Source organism: Stegodyphus dumicola, chromosome 4, assembly GCF_044657685.1.
Source record: "Stegodyphus dumicola isolate Sdum_Otavi_A_Nest chromosome 4, ASM4465768v1".
In the NCBI taxonomy this organism is placed as follows: Eukaryota; Metazoa; Arthropoda; class Arachnida; order Araneae; family Eresidae; genus Stegodyphus; species Stegodyphus dumicola.
In genome coordinates this window covers 158,951,367-158,972,670 of record NC_140771.1, presented here as the reverse complement: position 1 = coordinate 158,972,670, position 21,304 = coordinate 158,951,367, and the positions used below count along the sequence as shown (strand labels likewise).

Sequence of the window (21,304 nt, the reverse complement as noted above, 5' to 3'; positions counted from 1 at the left end):
ATCAGTCATATATTCCCCTTACATAAGTGACTTACAAGATTTAAATAATATTTAAAAAATAATCCTTATTTTATTCCCTTTCAGAAATATTCAGAAAATGTTAAGTACTGTTTAAAGTATTTCGCTATTAAATTAAAAGGTGCTCTAATTTGAAATGGACCAAATAGAGCATTAATTGTAAATTGACTTATAGTTTTCAATTTAAAAGATGCCTCAGAAGCTAAAAAATCAAGTCATATTTGGGAAAGTATTTTAGGAAGAAGCTCTATAAATAGAAAAGAAATAATGCATCATTTTAATAATACAATAAACTTTGATCTTAATTTTTGTAATCCTTAACCGAATCAAATCGAATTACCTTAAATTTTGTTTTCTAATGTAGTTAACGAAAACTTGTGAAAATATTTCAAATTAAACCACTCTGAGCAAACTGTTCTTTGAAAAGTATAGCATTTAATTCCATTCAGAATGAAATGTTGTTTAAAAAGTATTCTTTTCATATACTTAGGCCTCTGAGGTATTGTAGAAAAAGAAAATATATACATTTATATGCATATTTACGACGTAATTACAAAATATTTACATCCGATCGTGTCAAAACCCATTGAACTCAATGGTAAATTACCCAATGTTTTCGTCACCAAAGAAGAGATCGCCAGTGCTTCAAAGCAGGGTATGACAAAACCGGTTTAGGGCCACTCCAGTTAACTTCCTACCTCCATGATTATAAATGATTTTTTCCCCATTTTCCACAGTATCTACATTTTTTTAAGTATGATGACATATTCAATTGACAGGAACTACAAATAGTCATATTATAACTATTTGCAACGAATATTCTATAAGCAACATATTCTACTTTTCATTAAACACAGTAATTCTTATATATTAACATTCTAGTACTTTATATGCTTAACATTCTAGTACTAAAAGAGAACAGACAAAAATTATTTTCTCTTATCCATCCAAATAGCTAATTTCACTGATTTTTATAAAATGCACTTTTTTCTAAAACTGTGGAAGATTATTTAGTGTTATTTATTGTTTTGGTTTTAAAGAGGATAATAATTAAAGGGGTTATTTGAACAAATAAGCTACGAGAATTTTTTTACTGAGGTTCTTTGAAGAAGTTAAGGTCGAGAAGGTTATGTGAAATACTCGTGAATATGTTAATTAAGAAAAAAGCTGTTATGATAGATGCTATTGAGATAAAGATAAGATAAACATGAGTTCAGTTTATAGGCTTAATTATAATGAAAATTTCACTAACAGAGTTTACAGATGGATGAACTGATATCTGAATAAAAGCCATATTGGCAGATTTCAACACTCAGAAAATCCTATAATTACACTTCCTAAATACTTTTCTTCCATAAGAGATTAAACATTTCTTTGTATTTGATTTCCTACAGGTTAAAATATAACATTATGCAAATAATTACACTTAATTATTTTTTTTTAAATGCACAAATGCTTTTATATGCTAAATTTTTACTTACATATTCAATGAAAGGACAATATTTCTTCTCATAACTTAAAATGATGCGGTTGATATAATAATAAAGAATAACAGTGCATTGAAGAATAACAAACTAACAGCATAAATACAAAAAATATGTTTTTAACCACATATAATTACAAGACTAACTCCACATATCATAATCATCACAGAGAAATAAAAGGTAGTTCCTGAATAGCATAAAAATTTTAAGGTCTAAAAAACTTCAGTTTGACTTGCACCCTACTTGAAAAAAAAATTTAATTAAAATTTGTGTAAAGGATTTCTACGTTTCATTTAATAGCTACAATATGATATTTGTTCTGAAAATCTAGTTACTATATATATTTTAGAAGGTTAATTTATACCAAAATTTTAAATCCTGCCAAAAGACTGTGTTTAACGTTTCACTTTTACATTACCACACAAGTTCTCAGACAAACAAAATGGAAAGATAATTACAAGTTATTAACCACTAAGCTCGTTGCTTCAGTAGAAAATTGGTAAATTACAAGAATGCTAACACATTTATTTAGTTTTAATGGAAAATTTGATTATAACTAAATTTTGAGGACTATTTTTATAATTTTAAATTTCTTATCCAAGTGTGATTAAGAAAATATTTTAAATTCATTCTTCTTATAGTAATCCATAATATCTAAATATATATAATTCACCTTCAGGGATAAAAGTTCCCATTACCAGCTTTTTAAAGATATGCTGTTTAAAAAAGTTTAATTTTTGTTACAAAGAAAAGACGGATTTGCAATCACTTAATATCCTCTAACCAAAACAATGAACATAATCAGTTGAGTCACATGCTTTAAAGCTTCGTTTTGTAAATAATTCTATTGTTGCCACTCGCAAATTTGTATTTAGATTTTTAATACTGTGATCATCTAGATTTTGATAAATTTCATTTTATGCTTGGGATAAAGTTCTCTTGATGAGCGATCTTAATTGTATAGTATCCAGTATATTTATTTGTTTCTACGTAGAAAATGGCTAATGAAATGAACGTAGAAAAGTGTCTAATGTAGTGCGCAAGTTTACTACCTTTGGAGCAAACTAAAAGATGTAAAAAGAAAGTTTGTGTGCAAATTATTATGCCAGAAGCATGTTTTTTTATTACGCAAAAAGCATGGTTTTTGTTTGGAGAAAGTGTTTTAAATGTATGTGACAATAATCATTATTTATTACTTCTGCATCTGGCAACAGTGATTGTATTGTAAATTGTTTGGACTTGAAAATGAAAAAATTTTCCTTGCTTATGTTGATGTTTAGTTGAATTTGATTGTATTATCATGGATAAAAGTCAGAGTGAATTAACTGATAAAATCAGATCTGCGATAAAGAAAAAACTGACTGAAATAAATGCTTTCGTTGATGATGAACTTCCAGAGTATATAATGATTCTAGTTGCTAACAAACGTAGCAAAGCTCATATTGAAAAAGATTTGTCTCTTTTTCTTGGCAGTGATACTGTAGATTTCACTAATTGGCTGTGGGACTTGCTAAATAGTTTTAAGTCTGGATCTAAAGGAAATTCTGTTTCCGGGAGCAAAAGGCATGAAGAAGATTCTAATACAAAATATGTGGATGAAGACGCAGATGTATTAGATTATGATCCTGCCGAACAAGAAGGCGATTTTCTTTGCCAAGAAGATACGAATGAAAGTCTTATTAGTCATTCTTCAGCTAGGCAAGATCAGTCGAAGTCGATGAAAGTTTCTGAAGCACCTTCTAAAGCGAAAGATCTACTTCCCGTACATCTTAAAACGAAAGAAAAGGTGATTGAATCTTTAAACCCGGTAGAAAAAAAAGCTGCGAAAGTTCACCCTCTGCAACCTACTGCTATAATATCTCCTTATTCTTCAGTAGCACCTATTAAGAAAAGAAGTGAAGTTGATTCTACGGATGAGTATGACCCAACCAAACCAGACTATGTTGGAAGCATGCCTAGTGTAGTGTGTGTTACTCAGAGAAAATATGGTGGTAGTGCTGCTCTTCAGGCAAATAAATTATTGTTAAGAGCTGTGGATGATGCTACAAAATCGGTGTTAGATGGTAAAAGTCTGAATGATTACTATAAGCCTACTCCTATAAAAGTTTTGGCTTCTAAACAAAAGGAAGAAACTGTAAGTTCTGATTCCCATGATATTTTTAATGTTACTTTTGATGGCAGTATTTTAAAATCAAAAGTCTGTGCAAAAAATTCCAAATATATAGATTTTGATGATGATAGTAATTTTTCATCTTTGGACATTGTAATGGATGATAACTTTGGTGCATTACAGCCATCATGTAATCGTACAATTCATTTAAAAGAAGCAAATGATATTTCTTCTGAGTCTTGTTTTGATAACATGGAGGTTATTTCATCAAATGATTATTCTGTACGCAATGATGAGGAGGAACAAAGCTCTAAGTCACCTCATTTTATTGTAACTTTAGATGGTGTAAATTTAAAATCTCTCAAAAGGAAAAGACACGAAATTTGTAGCTCAGAAGAGGAGGAAGAAAATGAAATTATTCAAGAGAAAGAACTGACTGACCTTATACCTCCCAAAAAGCAAAAATTGAATGAGAGGTGCAAATTCTGGCCTGCTTGTAAAAATAGTGATCAATGTACATATCATCATCCAACTTTACCGTGCAAATGCTTCCCTAATTGTAAATTTGGTGATAAATGTATGTATATTCATCCAAACTGTAAATTTGATGCTTTGTGTAGTAGGAAGGATTGCCCATATACTCATGTAAGCAAGCGCAAACTACCACTTGCTGTAATTCCCATTATTAGGCCTGTGAAGAATCGAAGTATCAAAACAGTGTGCAAATTTTATCCAAGATGTACAGCAAAAAAATGTCCATTTATTCATCCAAAATTATGTCGTTTTGGTACTTTATGTAGGTCTCCACAGTGCCCTTACACTCATGTTAATGTACCTTCACGTAATCAGATGAAATGGCAAGCAAATATTTAATAAACTTTTGAAGCCCTTCATATCTTGTTTCATTTAGTTTATTATTTAGTAACATGCAGTTAGTTATGCAGTGTTTCATATGAATTACAAATATGGTTTCTGAATTATATGTATGTATTTATTACTTGATCAAATAATACAATCTTTTTAATTGCAAAATGCACATTTTATATAATTGAAGTTATAACGATTGGTTTATAGAGTATTTATTGCATTTTCAAATATTTTATATTATAAAATAAGTTGAAAAGTTCTTCATAAATTAGAAAACTGAATATTTTGATTTCTTGGGGGGGGGGAGGAATTGTATCTGTATTCAATCTATCTCAATTCAGGATCAAACTATTTTAGAAAATATTTAAGGGTACCCCTTGGCAATTTTTGGTGGTACATGAATACCGAATTTGTGCAATTATTTGACTTATTATTTTGGCTTGCGTAGCATTGATTTTTGCACCAAATATCGCTGCTACACAAAGCCAAAATAACAAGACACTTTCTTGACTCTTTGCCCATGTACACATCAAACTATTTTCACTTAAAAAGTCAAAGGAGGAGCCAACAACAAAAAAAAAAAAAAATTATCTGAATAAACTACATTTTAAATCAAACAATGAAATAACATAAAAAAGGAAATTCATCCTAGCACTACACAAAGGAAATATCCACTTACCTTATTTACAAATTTATGCGTCTTCAGTCAAACAAAATTCCTTAACAGCATCCAAATGCTTCCTAAAATTATCTCAACTAGAATCTGTATACTGGTGTTGCCACATAAATTCACAAAAATAAGAGTAAAAAGTATCCTCCATTCGAAAATATCTGATGTTTAACCATACGCATTTCCTTCCTTCAACCAAGACACTTAATAATGGCTACTAAGTAAACATTCCTTTACACACCAGGTCAATTAATGCTTTTTTTTCCTTTCGTTCCAAACCCTACAGAAACTTCAAATTAATGTTACCACATTCAGCCAATTCACCGTGTAAACCACAAAATAACAATGTACTAATCCATCACACATAAGCCCTTACCCAAAATTCGACGTACACTTTCCAAATTTTTCCCCATGGTTCAAATTCACCGCAACCAATTACGTCATAATAGGGTTTCCATAGCATTCAACTACTTAGGTTGTCGTAAATGAGACAACAACTTGGCGGTAAATGAAAACAATTTGGCGAGAAATGAAACAGCAATTTCTCTATAATACAAGGGGTACCCTAAAGTCAACTCTAACCGAAAAGATAAACTAACGATATTTATTGGACATTCAATGGACAAAATGAATTTAGATTCTTTTGCTTTTGAAAAGATGAGTACTTCTTCATTAAAGCAAAAGTCTATGGCAACATTTGAAAGCAGCTTATTATGGATTAGACAATTAAATTTGCTAATTGGGCAATTAAGTACGGTGACCACTTTAACACAAAAGTACAACAATATTCATAATGTGTGATAATCAATTTCACAAAAGACAAGTTTTAAGTTTGTTTTAACATGAATGAATACTGCATATATATTCTTATATATGCATTTTAACAAAAATATATATTGTATATATTGCACAAATAAATGTTTGTTATTTCTAAGTTTGTAGAGAATTTTTTTAATAATTTAGTGTATATTTGGTAATGCAGTTATTTCTTGCTATCGAGAAATGTAACCTTTAGCTGAGGCAGTTTTTTTAACTATGCTTATATAAATAAACAATCCTGAAGTGTATCTATTTGGTTTAAAACTATTTTAGGAAGAATATTTCCTGAAAGTATTCACATTCAGCAAATATTCTTCCTAAAATAGTAACTATGAAAACATATCAATATCACTTATAACGTAATTAACTATGGAAATGTTTTTACAAAGTATATGAAATTTGAAAATAACTATGAAGTGGTCTTGCCATTCAGTTGTTAAACAAAGAATATAACCATTCAAATTAAGCATATATTGATTGATATGTTTCAATAGCTACAATAAATTAGAAAAGTTACTTTTTAAATTAAAAAACATTTTCAATTAGTCTAATCTGTTTTTGAAAACCATAAACTAATTATGGATTGCATTTCACAAAATAATGAAAAAAGTAAATAGGTATTTCTATACATGAAATGTGATATACAGTACAAAGTCTTTAATTGGTTGATCTTTACAATATGGTAACTGGTAGTTTGGCGACATTTTGGAGGCGATAAAGGTTACTACCTGGCACTTTGGTAATAATGTGAGCAGTACTCAGTTCCGATTATGCATTATTTTGTGTGAGGGAATTGAGAGATCATGGGATATGTCATGTGATATTAATGGATGAATTACGGTTCTTTAATCGGAAAAGGGGGGAAATCGGGAAAAAATCTGGAAATTTTGTATTTGGCTTTATTCTGTGTTGTGTGAAACAGTGTTGGTTAATTTTTGGATCCCATGGCCGTAACTAAAGTGAATTCGAAATGGGTATTTATGTATGTATTAATTTAATGTATGTGCTCATTTATATTTTAAGTAGTGTTTTTGAATTTAGTTATATTTTAATTAAATGATAGTTATTTTGTGAATTTTATGTTAGTAGGAATTTGGTATACGTTTTAGTTGAAGTAAACGTGCATGGAAATAATTTAAATACCTGACACTAAGTATTTGTAATGGTTGCGGTATGAATTCGTTGGTGACGTGTATAATGTAATAGATGATTTAGAGGTAAAAGTTTTTGGATATTTTATTTATTTTATATGTGGAAATGTTCATTACTTTTTCGCGATCAGGTAATTTCATATATGTTCTTTTTACCGGGTTTAAAGATTGAGAAAATTGTCATGTATTTTCGTGAAATTTTTCTAATTTATGAGAAAAAAGCAGTGTACATGGATATAGTGAAGAGTGTGCGCAATGCCATTTTTGTGCAATTCTGGGATGTTTTTTTAAGTAAAAATAAGTCAGCGTGTACATGGTTTAGTGATATTTTAATTAAATGATAGTTATTTTGTGAATTTTATGTTTGTAGGAATTTGGTATACATTTAAGTTGAAGTAAACGTGCATGGAAATAATTTAAATATTTGATACTAAGTATTTGTAATGGTTGCGGTATGAATTCGTTGGTGACGTGTATAATGTAATAGATGATTTAGAGGTAAAAGTTTTTGGATATTTTATTTTATATGTGGAAATGTTCATATTTGGAAAGGGTAAATACTTTTTCGCGATCAGGTAATTTCATATATGTTCTTTTTACCGGGTTTAAAGATTGAGAAAATTGTCATGTATTTTCGTGAAATTTTTCTAATTTATGAGAAAAAAGCAGTGTACATGGATATAGTGAAGAGTGTGCGCAATGCTATTTTTGTGCAATTTTGGGATGTTTTTTTAAGTAAAAATAAGTCGGCGTGTACATGGTTTATGTGTATGAGTTATTTTGAAAAACGCGTAAGGAGTATGGTATTGTGCACTTTTTCCCAATTTTGCAGTGAATATTTATCATGATTAAGCAGTTTTGTTAGATAAAATTTCTAGCATAAGTGTAATTCGGCTAGTAGATTGTTGGAAGAAGTGTTCAGTAGATAAAAAGAAAAGAAACATGTCTTTACTTCGTGAAGACAAAATGGCGGCGGGAAAAAAAAATAGAGGGTTGCTGTAGGAGAGTTGGTCGCCAAAAAAACGCCAAGTTACTATAATGTAAAGATCAACCCTTTAATCCAGACTCGTCGGGACTTCGGCGATTCCGGATTATAGATCATCAATTTAAATCTGGTGAGGTGGCATGCAGAAATTATAAAATTAAAAATTTAAAACCGTAATTTATGAAATAAAGACCAATTATGATCTAAAGGGTATCAAATTTACTTAAAAAAAAAAGGCTTGATATTTATTTATTTACTTTATTAAACATTTCTTTCAACGCGCGCATGCGTAAAGCATACATTACGCATAGTCGAAATTAGAAAATTGCAACCAGAAAACTATTTGATGTGTATTTGTGATATTTATAATGACGAGGAATTTGATATAACCCATTAACTGCCAAAACTATAAGGAATGTTTCTTTTCTCATGAAAATAATAACAAATATTAAATTAAGTATTTATAACATAAATTTACATTGAAAATTTAAAAAATTCTCTTACCTGTGGAAAACGCGAGTGTTGCGTTCGCGCAACGTCAGCGGAATAAGACTACGCACTTTTAGTGAATAGGATTGTACTCGTGTGATGTTTTTTTTGAGTGGAGCGCAGGATTACTTTTTAGCTGTATAACGTTTTATAAATCTAGAAATCACTTGTAATTAATTTAATTTTAAAATATACATTGTTTCTTTTACAAATACAGATTATTTCAATTGAAAGATTCAAGCATGAAAAGCTTGATTACAATCATGATGTAAAGCTACATTACATACTTTACATGTGTAAACAGTCTGGCTATGGTACTCTTTACAACAAAGTCTTTTGTTATCAACGGATTTTACGATAAAATGTATAACATCTCCATGCAATGGTTTTTGAATGCTGAATTTACTGGGTCTTCCTGTTGCTGACCTGTTTCTACCCTCTCCGTAGGAGTTTGCAAAAGGAATAATGCATTCTTGCGTCTAAAATCTAAAAGAGACTTTACATTTCCAGTACAGTCAAAATTCGTTAATTCGGACACCCATAATCCGGACCTCAAACCTAGAAATTTTCTGTGCATGCGCCGCGTTGACGGCTGCGAATATGCGCGTGCGCAAAATACGTTTATGAATGCGTATTTAATGTATAACGGATGGTATAAGCTAATCTAAAATTATCTGCTTCAGTTAAAGTTGCAGATTGCGTTGTCCCTTAATCTTCGAATTAGATCCGGCTATTTTTTGCAGACTGTTAGAGCAATTTTATAAAAGTAAGCTTGAACTTTCGATTATGTCATATAGAATTTCTGATATATATTTACTAATATGTAAAGGATCTACAAAGCGAAAGTATGTTTTGAAGTCCATTAAACAAACAGTGGAATTGCTGCAAAAAATGGATCCTTTACATATAAAGGCATATCCTTTGTTTATCTAAACTTTGTTTATCTTTAACGCCACGGCGCACAATGAATTGGAAGTTGATCTGTCAGCACTATTCTTATCTTCAGGGTAGATATTTTTATGGTACTTATGTATTATCACAACCAGGTTGGTGTGATTTGTAAGTTTGATTAAAAAAGTATGAATAGAAAGAAAATGTACATTTATTAATTACAGATAATTTTTAATACAGTTTTTTATATTATTTTGTTTTAAAATATAAAATAGCAATTAAACCCTTCCGGTTTCGAATTTGAATAAGTTGCGGAATTATTTTTTCGGCGGAAATCTTTTGGCTATTGCCTTTTAGCACTGATTGAAAACTGTCTTTGCCATTAACAGCTTCAGCTTGGCGCCATATAAATTCGATAAGGTATGAGTCAAGATGATGACGGGCTGTTCCTCTCTGTTTTTTGTTGCGCCATTTGGCTGAGCCCCACATGCGCTCTACATGTTGTGTGTGTTGGGATCCACAAAGTTATATTTGTGATTAACAGTTCCATGCAGAAATCCAGCATTTTCGAACTCACTTTTATTGTATCCTTTCCAGCAATTCAAATAAATGATGCTTCCTTCGTTGATATTTTCGCAAATTTTTTCCATGAGGGTAACGGCGCTTCTGTAGGTTCAGTAACCAAAAAAGACTCTTTCTTTTCTCGGCAAATTCCGCCGAAAACCCATTGCTGTGGTAGTACACGCCCAGTGTTATTTTTTCTTTTTACAAATAAACTTTCGTCTATTTCCACACACGTAGGGTTGCCGTAAGTAGGGTCGCCAAATTTGGCGTTTTATGTGAATTTTGGCCTGGTAGCGTTAATACATAAATACCGTTTTTATTTTATTTGGCTTATAATTCCTTACTAAATGTAGTATTTCATCTCGATGAACTCCGTCTGTGATATGATTTAAATCAAATTCCTCTTCATTATAATTCGCTTCCGATAGCAAAGAAAGTGGCAGAGGTTATTGAAAACAAAAAAATTTCGAATGACAAATTAGTCGGTATTCTCGACAGAGCAATTGACTTGAACAGTGGAACTTTGTAACTGAACAAGAAATTATGTCTGTTTATAGAATTAAAGAGAATGTATTATCACATGAAACGAAGCAACTTAAACAATTTACATTGAAAGAAATGTTTAATAAAGTAAACAAATAAATATTAAGCTTTTTCTTTTTGTAAATTTTGATACCCTTTAAATCATAATTGTTCTTTATTTCATAAATTATGGTTTCAAATTTTTTATTTTATAATTTCTGCATGCCATCTTACCAGATTTAAATTCATGATTTATAATCCAGAAAAATCGATAATCTGGAATCGCCGAAGTCCCAACGAGTCCGTATTAACGACTTTTGACTGTAATTAGAATTAGTTAATCCTGATATTTGAAATCCAGTCCTTAAAAAATAGGCAATAATGTAACTATTTTAATCCTTTTTTATTCTATTTTTGCTTTTAGAATGGTAATTTTATGGTTTAGTTTTCATTTAACCTTTTGAAGACGGGATGGCCATTATAGTGGCCATAGAGTTCACTCTTTGAAAAGACAGGGTTGTCCACTTTAGTGGCCATGTCTTTTTTCCTCATTTTCCAGGCTAAAAAGTGGGGTGAAATGTCAAATTTGACATCCTTAGGGTTTTAACCACTTATCTCTTTCAAAGGTCTTCCTTTTGCAACATAGATGCACCTATCTGAGAATCCATTAAACTAAACACAAGAATCTTTGTTGCAAATAGGAGGTGATTTCTTAAAGGGGAGGAATGCATTCGGTGCAAGATTCCCCGTCCTTTGGTAATTTTTACTGCTACCAAAGCCCCGGCCTCTAAAGGTTAATACACTTTGGGGCCACGTCTTACATTTAGGTGCTTATTTGTTGCATAGAATTAGAGATTTTTTAATTCAGAGTTCAAAAACTTTGAAATTGTGAAAAAAGTTCAATTTGAAAGTGAGATATAAGTAATTTTAGTTTCTAAGGAGCCTTAGCAACAATCTGGAAGATCCATGAAAACACCTTTTCGAAGCCTTACAACCAAATTTTTAGAAGTTTCCTGACCCACTGGTGTAAGGTACAAGTATAGGTTGGAGAGCTAAAGAGTTCAGCTATGAATTAGCTGTGAGACCAAGAAGTTAGCTGAACTATAAGTTAGAGTTTACCCCAAGAATGATTTGAGGAACTTTATGATTTATTTTGTGTGCTAAGTAGGAACTGCTACCTATCCACAACTTTTTTCAGCTATTTCCAGCCATTACTGTGCCCATTTTCCATAAATTTTTCCTTTCATCCTGCTTATCTGAGTTTATTATCAGAACTCTAGCTAGGGTTTTCAGTGTTACAGCTGAAGATTGGACAACTGAAGATCTTGTGCCCATCTTGTTTCCCAAGCGTGGAAAACATTTTATTTCTAGACATTTGTAAAATCAGTTCAGCGCCTCATGGATGCTGCGACCAGGAACAGACGCTCCCCCTGCTTATTATTTAAAGAAATATAAAAAAACTCCCAACTTGCAACAACATGTATGTATGACAGAACAAAGTAAAATATAAAATATCAATGGCAAATATCCTAAAAATGCCACATTCATTAATAATGTACAATTGCAGAAACTACGATATTTAAAGATATTAAAGCAAAAGAAGCTTTAAAGATCTCTTAATTACCTTGTAAAATTCAAAAATGCAATAAAAATAAAATAATCAGAACATTCCATAATACCACTGCATTTACTAGGTATTACCGAATCATTTTTGAGATTTGTATTACTAAATTGCTGTTTCATTTTCATGGTTACGTTATGAGGTAAATATAGATTTTTTTTGGAAGTTTATTTTTAATATTTATATAATATTCTTTTTTGTATAAATTTGCAATTTTTGTATGTTTTTGTTGTTGACACCTCATAGACATTAAATGGTACACAGCACAAGTGGCAAACTGAATGATAATTGAAAACGCTTGCTTAAAACTACATCAGAATCTTTTGTTTTGCCAGAATTTTGTGCATGTTAAATTCCAGCCATGTGGAAGGAGGCCATCCAAAAAAAATTTTACAGAAATATGTAAACTCATAATTTTACGAGTGCAATTTTTCATTACAACTAACTACTTCAGTATAACTAATAACTTTCATTCACACAAATAAAACAATATCTGAATTACATGTGTAATCTTCTAATCAAACCAACAGAGAAATCCTGAGCCTATTTTAACTTTAAAATTAAGCACACTCAGCCACATCCAAAATTTACATTTGCATCAACGACTGACTGATTTTTCCTTTCTCAGATCTTTTAAACCTTAACCACAGAGGTGATGTCTATATGACCCCGCCAATATTTTAGAACTGTGAAACTGTTTATAAGTTATATATTTGTCCTTCTCCTTTTCTACTTTCAAGTGGACATAAAATGTAAGTATTCCTAAATTTTTATTAAACTGTACCATTAGTTTTTTCTAAAATAATTTTTGAAATTGTCCTGCAGTCATACAGATCTCATATCTGCGTATACGTTACTTTTTTCTGGCATGAGGGGAAAATGACTTTATTACTACTTGACTGTCGAATGTATACAACAATTTAATTCTAAAGATTTGACATATATCGGTACTATGAAAAAAATAAGAGAGAAATACCAGGTGAAGTTTTTCCAAATAAAATGAAAAGTGCAGAATCTTCTTTTTATGCATTCACAGATAGAATGACTCGAATTTCATATGTGCCTCAAAGATTAAAAAATGTTAGTTTCAGTTCTTCAATGCATCATTCAAAATCAGAAGACCTTGAAACTGAGAAACCAGAAATAATAACATTTTACAATGTGACTAAAGGAGGTGTAGATGCATTGGATGAAAAATGTTGTAAACATTCTACAAGCTGAAGAACAAGGCGATGGCCAATGGCTATATTCTTTAGCTTACTTAATCTAAGTGGAATTAATGCACATGTAATGCATCAATCGTTAAGAGATAGTGCCAAATTGGGGGGGGGGGAGACATGAATTTTTCATGGAGTTATCATCAGAAATCGTCAAACCACATATGAAACAGAGGCTTCAAAAGCCAACTGTGAACCGAGAAATAAAAATGTGCATTCAGAGAGTGCTTCGAGTTTCCAGCGGAATCTATTTTATCCCAGATGTAACTGATACCCCTAAAGAGCGTAAAAAATGCTTTTTTTTTTTGCCTCGCTAAAATGAGAAGAAAAAATACCTACCTGTAATTCAGCTTCAAGAATTCGATATGTAATGAATGTGCCAAGAGAATATGAAAAAATTGTGTTGAAAATGCTTAAAATAATGTGCTGCAGTTTTTTTAATATTTAATATACTATTTTTTGTATTATTTTATATAATCCAGGTTCTGTAGATGGAAATTTTATTAAATAATTTAGTTTGTACACATTTGCAAGTAACTAGGGTTTATTTTATTTATTTGATTAAGTGTTCCATACTTTTTTGTTTGTGATTTAAAAATTAATTTTTAATGCACTAATTTTAGTTTTAAAAAGAGTTAATTACTTCAATATAATAAGCAAAGTGTGTTCATGCTTACAAAATAACAATAGCATATTATTTAAAAATTTTATATTTTTAAAATGCATAAAATAGAGCATGGTATGAAAGATCCCTCCTTTGTCTTTATGTAACAGAAAATTAATGTCTGTACTTAAAGGGTTAAAGTGTGAAATGTGACAAATGTCTTGTAGACGCTTAAATTTACAGCATTATATTACACATATTGTGTCATGTAGCTACTTGTTAAAAAAATTGACCACCTTTGTGTCATTCAACAACTTATTTTAATAACTATTAAAAAATTTATCAGTAAGGATAATAAAAAACTTAGCGAAAATTCATAGATTTTCAAATCATCAACTGAAACTGTACACGCAAACATTTGTGCATAGCTAGATAGTTAACTTTCTCTTAACAGTTTTACAGCATTACCTAAATGGTAAATTATGACAACTCTAATTTAACCTCCTAAAGCCGGCAGTACAGCAGTTGTACCAAGAAAATGACTTTCTTTAATGCCGACTGTGGTACAACTGTCGTACCAGCCATCCCCTCCATATTTTAGAGAATCGCCTATCTGTAGATCTCTGGGTGGTCCATTGTCGCTGCTCAGAATAGCCGTTGGCTATGCATTGTTTCCCTCTTCATATCAGTTTGGCTACATTTTGGCAAAAACAGCAGGTTTCATCTCGAGCCAATATACTTGAAAATGAAATAGAAACCATCTTTTTCTCAAACTGTCTCATAATTTTAGTGCTAACTTTTTTAGTACTAACTTTTGCTATGATTAAAACATCAGCGATTTTGCATGCTGTTTAAGCTTACAGATTTAATGCTTTTTAATCATAGAAAATAAGATTAGGTTAATATTTTAGACTTAATGCCCTTCTAGAAAATAGGTAAAACCACTTTTATCGTTTACTTCCTTTTTATACTTATGAATAATAAGATGTTATTTTGACCCCCCCCCTCTTTTTTTTTTTTTTTTTTTTTTTTTTTTTTTGGAGTGCATAAAAGCCTTATGAACTGTTAACTCTTCAATAAAGTGCTTCTATTATGTACGCAATTTTGTCTGATTTATCGGGAGATAAATAAAAGACAGCTGCATGCATAATGGTTTTTGTGATTTTCATTCATTCAATGATTGATTTCAATGATGGCTTTGAATGATTTTCATTGTAAATTAAATAAAACCAATTTATCTTTAGACCCTCTTTTAGGATGGCATCTGCCAAAAAGCATTTAAATATCATTAAAGCTCACATAACTTCTACTAAATTGAATCAAAACATCAGTTACTTTGCATAAAATTTCGGCCAGTTTTGGAATTCAGACAAGTTAATAAAAAATTTATCTTTAAAAAAGGAATGTTATTTTGTCTGTAATAAAGAGTATGTCAACTTACTATTAAATCTATGAGAATTAGGATTGGATTAAGGAAAAGCACGTGAATGCTATCTGCTTAAAAGAATGGATGCTTTAGTGTAAACGTTTTTAAGAGAAAATTGCTCGCATTTACGTTCCTGATGGAAAACTCCACATGTAATCAACCCGTTCTCCGGGTTTGATTGGATTAATTTTCTTCGCTTACTGAATTACATCAAAGCCCACAATTACCTGCATAAAGGGAGGGATGCCTTCGCAGACGACTTTCTAAGGGAAGCTGGCGTATATTTACGTTACACAAAAATCATGAATCCAACACTTTAGCCGGGATTCAAACCCGAGTGAGCTACAAGTGTTCAGCCATCTTTGCCGCTCTACTGAAGGGCCTGTAAAAAAATTGATAAAGAAAAAGTATTGAAATAACCGGTTTAATTTACTAACCTATATTTCTCAATCGACAATACATAAATTAGGCATATGAGGGGATTATTTGTGAATAAATAAGCTGTATTGCACTATTCTCCACTATTTCATATTACAATGGAATTATTGCATTTCAAAGTTATTTCTCATGAATTAAATTTGCTCCGTTCATGATTTTTTATTTTTTAGAAAATTTCACACTTTAAATAAAAAATATACAAGAAGATACTTTATGCAAAATTTGGCGTAAACAGTTTTCTTAATTTTGCTTTGAAAATATTCCAGGGTAATTGTTTTCATTACTGGAAGAAATATGAAAAACAGATTTACTACATTGTAAGTGTCAAACACCCAGTAAGCCCTTATTCTTTTGAAAACATGAAAGATTTCTCGTTCTAAAATAAATTAAATATATCATGTGCAAATAGAATATTCGTTGAAAATGAAATGACTTCAACCTTTGGATATAATAATTGTTTTAGACAAAATTTCTGCCTATGAAAGGAAATTGACGTATAATTCCTCATAAACATTTAAAACTATACTGAAAAATTCTTTTGATGATTGGATGTATAGGTCACAGATTTTTTTTTTCTCTGCTAACATAAACAAAAGCCAATTTTACAAAGAAAAATTCTCGTTAAAGATATACCTCCTCTGCCTGATAGTCCAATGTAATATTTGTTAAAGTTAAATGATGAAATGCAACCAATGTATCTCTGATTTTCTTTTTGTATATTATAGCAACAAAATTATCGAAAAAATCATATTTAATGCTCTGTTATAGTTATGCAAAGCTTTATTATTTATTATTGCTGAAAGTTCATCTCAAAATCTAATTGTATTGAATCTCATTCTAATCATTTAATAGTAATAAATATTATTAATGAATTTATTATTATTATTATTTTATTAAATTAGTCATTACCATTATTTTGTTAATGAAATTATGTTATTAAAAATCGCATTTCAACCTGCAGACTTACAAAGCTAGTTTGTATTTATTATATTTTGTAAAATTTTCTTTTCGTTTTCTAATTTCTAATATGAAAATATGTGAATATAAATGAAACGTGAAAACGAAGTTATAAAATTCACAAATTATTGCTGAGATTGATCAGAAATAGTAAATGAAATATAAACATTGCATACGTTTTGTTCTAAATAGAACTTCATTTAAATGAAAGCAAAATAATCATCGAAAAAATCGCAAATCTAGCAACCCATCTACTATGGAAGAGCATCCGACAAACATGTAAATTTTACTGCATCCATGGAGGGGGACTAATGACTTTTCTCATTAGGAAAATGTCAAAGAGGGGGGCAAAAGTGTTTTGGATCGCACTGGTCTGAAGGCTATATTATGAGAATTTTGGCACTGTTTTAGAAGGTTAAATTTATAGCAAAAGTTTTCTTCAAAACCTGCTCCTTCAATATCTTACTAACAGCACTGAATTGGTAGCCCGTTAACATTTAATATAGTATAGATGCTCTCTTTTGATTTTAAAAGAAAAATAATTGGCATGACATGGTTTTACATTCAATCTGAAATGTTTTTTAATGCTAGTATTTGGATGCATGCAAGTTTTAAAGAAATATACAACTTATGTATTTTGTTTAGCCATGTTCAAAGAAGTATAAAAATTTAAAATTCATTTTCATTTGATAAGATAAATGCAGCATTTTAAATATTAAAAATAAAAATGGTACTTGCATATTAACACAACCATCAACTTGGCGATTTCAGGAAGATGGCCAAGTGCTGGTTATCTGAGTGTCCCTGGTTTTCAAGAATTTTTTTAAAGAAAGATTCCCAAACTATAATGTCTCACAAAAATGATTGTTTACTATAATGTTTTTTATTTTTTTAAGTAACACGAGAAAAGCTTTGGAATAAAATAATAAAGAATATTTTCCCTTTGAATACAAGTTTTCTTAGCTCTCTCTCTGTATTAATTAAATTTCAAAAAATTAAATAGTAAATTTAAAAAATAAAGTTTTAGGCGAAATGGAAAAAAAAAAAAGATACCACAAAATTAATCATAAAATTTTCATAATTTCTAATTAAAACTGTCTGCAGTACATAAAAAGCGAAATTTTTGGAGAATTTATTTTAATTTAATTTTGTTAATTTATTTTAATTAATAATTTAATTTTTGGAGAATTTTATGAAGAAATTTTATTTTAGATGAAGAAGCTAGGCAAAAATCTAAAAAAGTTTGCTTTTAAAATTCAGTTTCTTTTTAGAAACTATTCGTTAATTTAATGTTTCCTTGCAATAGCTTGGTCAAGAAAGGAAATATCATTAGAAACCCACAGATTAGTTATAAATTTGCATAAAAAAAATGGAAATCGTTTTTTAAAAATTGACTATTTACGTAATTTAAGTAATTCTACAGTTTTTGATATTGTTAAGTGTAATAAGAAACAGAATAATATTCAAAACGAAAGAAGACCTGGAAGACATCTAAGTTATCTGATTGAATGAAATGCTTTAGTCTAAGGAATATTAAAAAGAATCCCAGACTGAGTGCTCCTGAACTTGTTGCAGAACTTCATGAATTATATGGAACATGTGTAAATTCTAAAATTTTAAAAAGAGTAATGGCAGGATATCATGGGTGAGTAGCAAGAAAATTTTATGTGAGTAAAAAAAACCCCCAAAACTTTGACTTGCTTTCGCAAAATCAACGTAACAAAAGACACCCAGACTACTTGAAAAAGTGTTCTTTGCTGATAAAAGCAAATTTAACTTCACTTAAATTTAACTTTAAATTGTTAATCACAACAGAGGAGGAGTTATGATAAAGAGATGTATGCCACATATTCCGATGTTGCTAATATAGTTTATATATGGAATTATGGATCAGTGTAAGTACCTTGACATCTTCAAGTGAAATTTAGCATCATCAGCACAGAAAATTAATATACAAAGTAGTTTTAAATTCGACCAGGACAATGACCCAAAGCAATGCTGGACTCTGGCTGTTGTATAAGGGCGCAGAAGTAATTAAGGCTGTGTTCAGACGAGGGGTGTAAAGGGCATAAGTGTTTAAAGCCGAGCAGCATTGCCAAGGCAACCAGTCTGTGCTACATCACATAATCTGGTTTAAGGCTCGTGGCACAAGGTTCCAAGTTTTCAACTTTATGCCGAGTTTGGGATAAGCGTCGACCAATCAGAGCGAAGGTAAAACAAAGCGGCTTTCTTTAGACAATTTCGCTGTCACATTGAAGCCGACATTTTTTTTAAAGTGGAGCACATCGTATCCGAAAAAAATAATGAGTTGATCTCCCAAGAAATCTACGATGATGACATGCATTTTTTAATGAGTTTTAGAATTTATATTGAAAAATATAAATGAAACTCATAAAGCGAAAGTTAAGCTCAGGATTATGCATGCTGTGTATGATCCTGTAGATGATTGATCCCATCCAATATTTTTCATTTTATTATGAAAATTCTTTAAAAAATGCATGCTTGCAAAAATTTTATTTTTTCTGTGTAAATTATTATTATTACTTTCTTTCTGTTTATAATTTCGTTTAAATTATTACTATCATTTTTTTTCCTGTTTAATTATTTTTGTATTTATTGAAAAAGCTGGAAATATTGTATTGCTATTTGCTTCAAATGCTGATTTTCTTTCCAAACAAACTTCATGAATTAATTTTACTAAAACATCAAATCAATATCAAGAACCTGCTGTTTTTTTTAACAGTAAAAATATTACTTAAAAAAAAAAAAAAAAAAAAAAAAAAGAAAAGAAATTATTTTCACTTATTTAAGAATAGTCACAATAGTCAATTCAATGGTGTAAGCTTTGTATAAGTAATAAAAGATTAATCTTTTGAGAAAATGCTGTTATGAATTCTAAGAAGGAAAAAATGTAATGAAATATCCTTAAAACAACAGTCAACAATCTAGACAGTTTTGTCTCCTGTTGAAATTCTGTTCTATTTTTTTAATTACGTTCTCCATGAAAGGAATTTACTTTTAGTGAAACTGAATAGCAGACATAATTCATAACATGGACTATAATTTAATGAATAGTATTTGTTATTATTATCCACTCTTTATTGCTATCATTTGAATGGAATTTTGATCATTAAATTCATGCTATTTCTCTGGTAGGAATTCCTGGATAAGGTATGAATGTTTATAATTCTGTTGTATTTGAAGACTTGGGTACCTAAAATTTGTCAATGTGAAATTACTTTTGAAATTTTGTCGTAAATAAAAATGACAGCATATGTTGAAATTAAATTCAAGGGTGCGGCTTATACATGCAAATTATTAGAAATAGATGTATACAAACAGCTGGCAACATGGCAAAATGTATTTAATGATTGAGCATAAAATACATTGTTGGGTGAACGTTTCCGAGTATTGTACTAGTTGTGGTTGCTGGTCATTGTGACCAGTTGTGGGATACTGGTACTAGTGATAATTGATACTGGTATCGCAGCCAACTACTATACTGATCGACAGTGACAGTGAATAAGGAGTGCTAAGCACACACGTTTCAGCGTCACAGAAACATGTTCCTTTTGAGTGAAAATTTAAAATAATAATAATAATAATAATAATGTATGTTAAGTACTATTTTTAGCTTAACTGATTTCACACCTGCAAAATAGAAAAATATTATATACAGGCTATCTGTCAGTTATCCTCAAGATTTTTTTTAATTAAGCATATTTAGACTATCATATATCTCCTAAGAGAAATTATATATAAAAATTGAAGAAGGTTTTATATATATAAATATGCATGTGCATGTTTATAGTATAGAGAGTACTACAGTACAATGCAGAAATATTCCATACTGCTTTGCTCAGAAATATATGTGCCAACCAAGCATTGGTCTTTCAAAAAAATATCTCTAGACCATTTTGTTCTTTTTCTATTTTCACCTTCTTCCATTGCCTCTTGGCTTATAACAAGGGCAGATAAAAGAACATTCTGTTGAACCAGTAAAACTTTATGGTGAGCTGAAAAAGCCATATCACAAAATAACGAAAACAAGCAGAGCAAGCGCGAGAAATCAATTGAGCTAGAAAACTGCGCGCGAAATTTGTAGACACATCCACGCATGCGCAAATTTAGCTTCTCTCATTGGCCGCAGCTTAGACCCCCGTCTCGCAGGTGTGAACAGATGTCCCATATTTTATGCCCTTATGACTATGCCTCTATGCTCTTTATGCCGCCGTCTGAACGCTGCTTCAGGCACCACTCCAATCACCAGATCTTAATTGTATTGAATATATTTGGCAGGAAGTGGAATCAAAAATTTGAAAACAGAGCATATCTTCACGGCAGAAACTGACAGCAGTGATTCAAGAGGAGTGGCATAAAATAAGTTCAAACGTAACAAAACAAAAACTTGTGGAGTCAATGCCCAAAAGCTTAAATGAAGTGATCAAGTGTAAAGGTAATCAATCTCACA

General features: G+C 30.4%; 2 protein-coding genes across 3 annotated transcripts in view; one reads left to right on the top strand and one right to left on the bottom strand.

Moving 5' to 3' along the window:
• The window catches only part of LOC118203991 (galactose-1-phosphate uridylyltransferase-like), an 85,715-nt gene extending 83,382 nt beyond the window's left edge, over positions 1-2,333 (bottom strand). For both annotated transcript variants that reach the window (XM_085815667.1, XM_085815668.1), the window contains exon 1: positions 2,176-2,333. In XM_085815667.1, coding sequence (XP_085671793.1) covers positions 2,176-2,197 — 22 coding nt within the window. In that variant the 5' untranslated portion in view covers positions 2,198-2,333. The remainder of the gene's footprint in view (positions 1-2,175) is intronic.
• Positions 2,334-2,714: 381 nt separating this feature from the next.
• Positions 2,715-6,083, top strand: Nab2 (Nuclear polyadenosine RNA-binding 2). Its single transcript, XM_035376312.2, has one exon. The coding sequence runs from the start codon at positions 2,803-2,805 to the stop codon at positions 4,483-4,485; it is 1,683 nt and encodes a 560-aa protein (XP_035232203.2). The 5' UTR covers positions 2,715-2,802; the 3' UTR covers positions 4,486-6,083.
• The last annotated feature ends 15,221 nt before the right edge of the window (positions 6,084-21,304 follow it).